General features: G+C 48.8%; 1 protein-coding gene across 1 annotated transcript in view; it reads left to right on the top strand.

The window, feature by feature from the left end:
- Positions 1–477: 477 nt before the first annotated feature.
- The window catches only part of ythdc1 (YTH domain containing 1), a gene marked incomplete in the record, with an annotated part of 14,957 nt that continues 12,020 nt past the window's right edge, over positions 478–3,414 (top strand). The window contains 4 exon segments of the mRNA XM_024261144.2: positions 478–698; positions 1,880–1,981; positions 2,052–2,320; positions 2,397–2,781. Coding sequence (XP_024116912.1) covers positions 671–698; positions 1,880–1,981; positions 2,052–2,320; positions 2,397–2,781 — 784 coding nt within the window.

Below are 3,414 nucleotides of genomic sequence, written 5' to 3'. Positions count from 1 at the left end.
AACTCTTTGAGACAAACATGTTGTGTAAATAAAACCAAACTGAAGTGAATTAAAGCAAATCATGCATTGAAATGACATTTTAAAATATTTTATAGTAAATTGCATAATAATAATAATTAGCTGTATATTATATATTTTCATTTGAATTATGAGAGCAAAAAACATATTTGAAATGTAATTGATTTTGTTTTTATTTAATATTTCAAATTCTAAATTTCAATCTTCTAATTGTTAAATGTATGTTAATGTTCCCAGCCTGAATCTCCTATTGAAATATTTGAAAATAGTACATTACTTTGAATAATAATAAACCTGCACAGTTATGGTGACGTCACGTGATTGCTTTGATCTCACTGATTCTTTAACATGTTCTGATCTCAGATCGGTTTCCTGGAACAGATCCTTCCTTGGATCTCTGAGGACATATCAAAGGTTCGTTTAATCCAATCCTTCATTGAGATTTGATGTCACGTGACACTTGTTCTTGTCGGGGGCGGTGCTAATACTGCGTCGACGCTGTTAGCATAAACAAGAGAAGAAGAAGAAGAAGAAGAAGAAGACGACGCGGTCCGCCATTTGTGTGTGTTACCTGTGTCTTCACTTTTGGTCTTTTCATCAGATCTGTGTCTTTTACCTGCGCGCGAGGCCGCGAGACGCCCCAGCCCGCGTGATGGCGGCCGAACGGCGCGAGGACAAAGGTGAGACAGCTAGCAAAGGTTAGCATCGACATGCTTTTTGTTCCTCCGATCGATCGATTGGTCGATCCGATAGCGGTTCTGAACTGATCGATACCTACTCTTTGTTAGCAGCCACGCGCGGCAGTCGTCCCCGAGGTCCGATCTCGTGGCCGCGTGAAGTCGTCCTCCGGCAACGACGGAGGTTAGCTAGACGGCTAATATAGCCGCAGCCTGTACGCCAACAGCACCGCGGTTCTGACCCGTCTGGGTCCAGGAAATAGAACCTACACGAATTAAAACATTTTCAACAGAAAGTTTTGTTTCACTGCTGGAGTTTTTGTTATGTGTAGGTCCACGTTCTGAAAAGGTCCACTTGGTCCAGAACTTGGTCCAGACCTTCTCTTGTTCTGTTGAGCCAATAGAGTCCAGAACCGGACCGTCTCTGGTTCTGCTGTAGCATTAGAGTCCAGAACCGAACCGTATCTGGTTCTGTTGTAGCACTATAGTCCAGAACCGAACCGTCTCTGGTTCCGTTGAACCAGTAGAGTCCAGAACCGAACCGTCTCTGGTTCCGTTGAACCAGTAGAGTCCAGAACCGAACCGTATCTGGTTCTGTTGTAGCATTAGAGTCCAGAACCGGACCGTCTGTGGTTCTGTTGAACCAATAGTCCAGAACCGAACCGTCTCTGGTTCTGTTGTAGCATTAGAGTCCAGAACCGGACCGTCTCTGGTTCTGTTGAACCAATAGTCCAGAACCGAACCGTCTCTGGTTCCATTGAACCAGTAGAGTCCAGAACCGAACCGTCTCTGGTTCTGTTGTAGCAGCGTGTGACCCGATTCCACTCCTCTAGAACCTTCTCATTGTTGACACCTTTAAATAAAATAACTTTATTTATAAAGTTCTGTAACAGACAGATCGGCTGTAATAAAACACTGATGGAAGGATTGAAAGGATCCCAGCAGTAAAACAGATTCTCATGGAAGTCAAAAGCTTAGCTGTAGAAATGAGTTTTGGGTTTTGTTTTAAATGGACAGAGAGGACGTATGAGGGATGTTACAGGCAGAACGTTCTAGAAAAGGCTCCATCTGAGCTTCCCCTTTGACCCGATCCGGCTCGGTTCGGCTGGAAAGCCGTCTGGAGTCGTGACCTGTTGCTATCCAGAACCTCTCCGCGTGGTTCTAGCTGCTGTTCTGTTCCTCAGACGGAGAGCTGAACGTGCTGGAGGACCTGCTGACCGAAGCTCCGGATCAGGACGATGAACTCTACAACCCGGAAACCGAACGGGACCTGAATGACAAGAAAGGTTAGGCTCTCCGGACCTCCTACAGGTGCTGCAGCAGGTGTAGGGCTAAACCCTGGGTCTGTTTTGTTAGGAACCAAGAGGAAGAGCGAACGCTCTGATAGTCAAGATGTAAAGAGGCTCCGCCTCCCATCAAGCCACGCCTCTTCCACTAAGAGAAGCTTGGGCTCGTCTGCATCCTCTAAGAAGTCGTCCAGCCCCCGCGGCCGCCCCTCAGCTGTTTACCGCCATGACTACTACGAAGAGCGGAAGCGGCGACGAGGCTCCCGAGATGGCGTTCGGAGCCGCAGAGGTGAGGACGTACGGCGCCGAGACTTCCAGAGGGGCCCAGAAATAACCCAGGTACGGACACACCTTCAGCCACTGCCCATGCCACTCATCAGAAAACAATTATTATTCACTTCCTGTTTGTCTGTAGAAGGTCGGGCGGGACGAGCGGCGAGCCAGCCCCGACCTCCATGATGACAACCAATCAGAGGAGGAGGCGGTGGGAGAGTACGGCTCAGAGCAGGCCTCTGGAAGCTCCTCCCCCTCTGCCTCCCATGCAGAGGAGGAGGAGGATGATGAGGAGGAGCAGGAGGAAGAGGATGAAGAGGAGGAGGAAGAAGAAGGAATGGAAGAAGAAGAAGAGGAAGGCGCGAAGGAGGAAGAAGAGGAGGAGGAAGAGTATGACGAGCGCCGCGGTGGAGACAGTAACGACTATGACACTCGCAGCGAAGCTGGCGAGTCACGCTCCGCCACCTCGGTCAGCTTCTCTGACGAGGGCGAGTCTGGACACTCGGGCTCTGCATCCGAGGCCTCAGGTAACCACGGCAACCCCCTCTGAAGGCTGAAACCTCACTATTACTGAGCGGTCCGGTCCGGTATGGAATTGTACGGTTCAGTTAATTCTGGCGAGCGTTTCCAGTCAGTTCGGCATCGCTTCCAATGAGCGTTTGTTTTCACGGTGAATGCGTTATGTAGACCGCTAGCATGCTGTAGACCGTTAGCTTGCTCTATACCGGGGGTCGGCAACCTGCGGCTCCGGAGCCGCATGCGGCTCTTCAAGCACTCCCTTGCGGCTCATTGGCGCTTTTTCAAGAATGTTTGTTGATAATAATTAATGTTAGAAGGAAATGTATTGTAGCGATTTTGGTGGGAGCAGAACCAAGCAGATAGCTGACAGGTTTGAATCCAGAGATCACTTGTGTCCCATGAAGTGCAGTAAACCATACACGTAGGCCGTGAAAATCAATTGGCGTCAACTTTTTGACCACCTTTTATTTAACAGTGCGGAACCACACAACAGCCGACACTGTGAGGATGGTCACTCATACACACACCACTCTCACTCATGGTGCCGGTAAAACACTCACTCCCATAATGCAACACAAGAACAGACACTAACTCCACCCACTAACGAGGAACTATTTCTAAATTAACAGTCAGGCTGCCAC

The sequence above is a fragment of the Oryzias melastigma genome, unplaced genomic scaffold (genome assembly GCF_002922805.2).
Source record: "Oryzias melastigma strain HK-1 unplaced genomic scaffold, ASM292280v2 sc00318, whole genome shotgun sequence".
Taxonomy (NCBI): Eukaryota; Metazoa; Chordata; class Actinopteri; order Beloniformes; family Adrianichthyidae; genus Oryzias; species Oryzias melastigma.
Note: the sequence above shows the minus strand (reverse complement) of the source record. Positions and strands in the feature narration are given on the sequence as shown.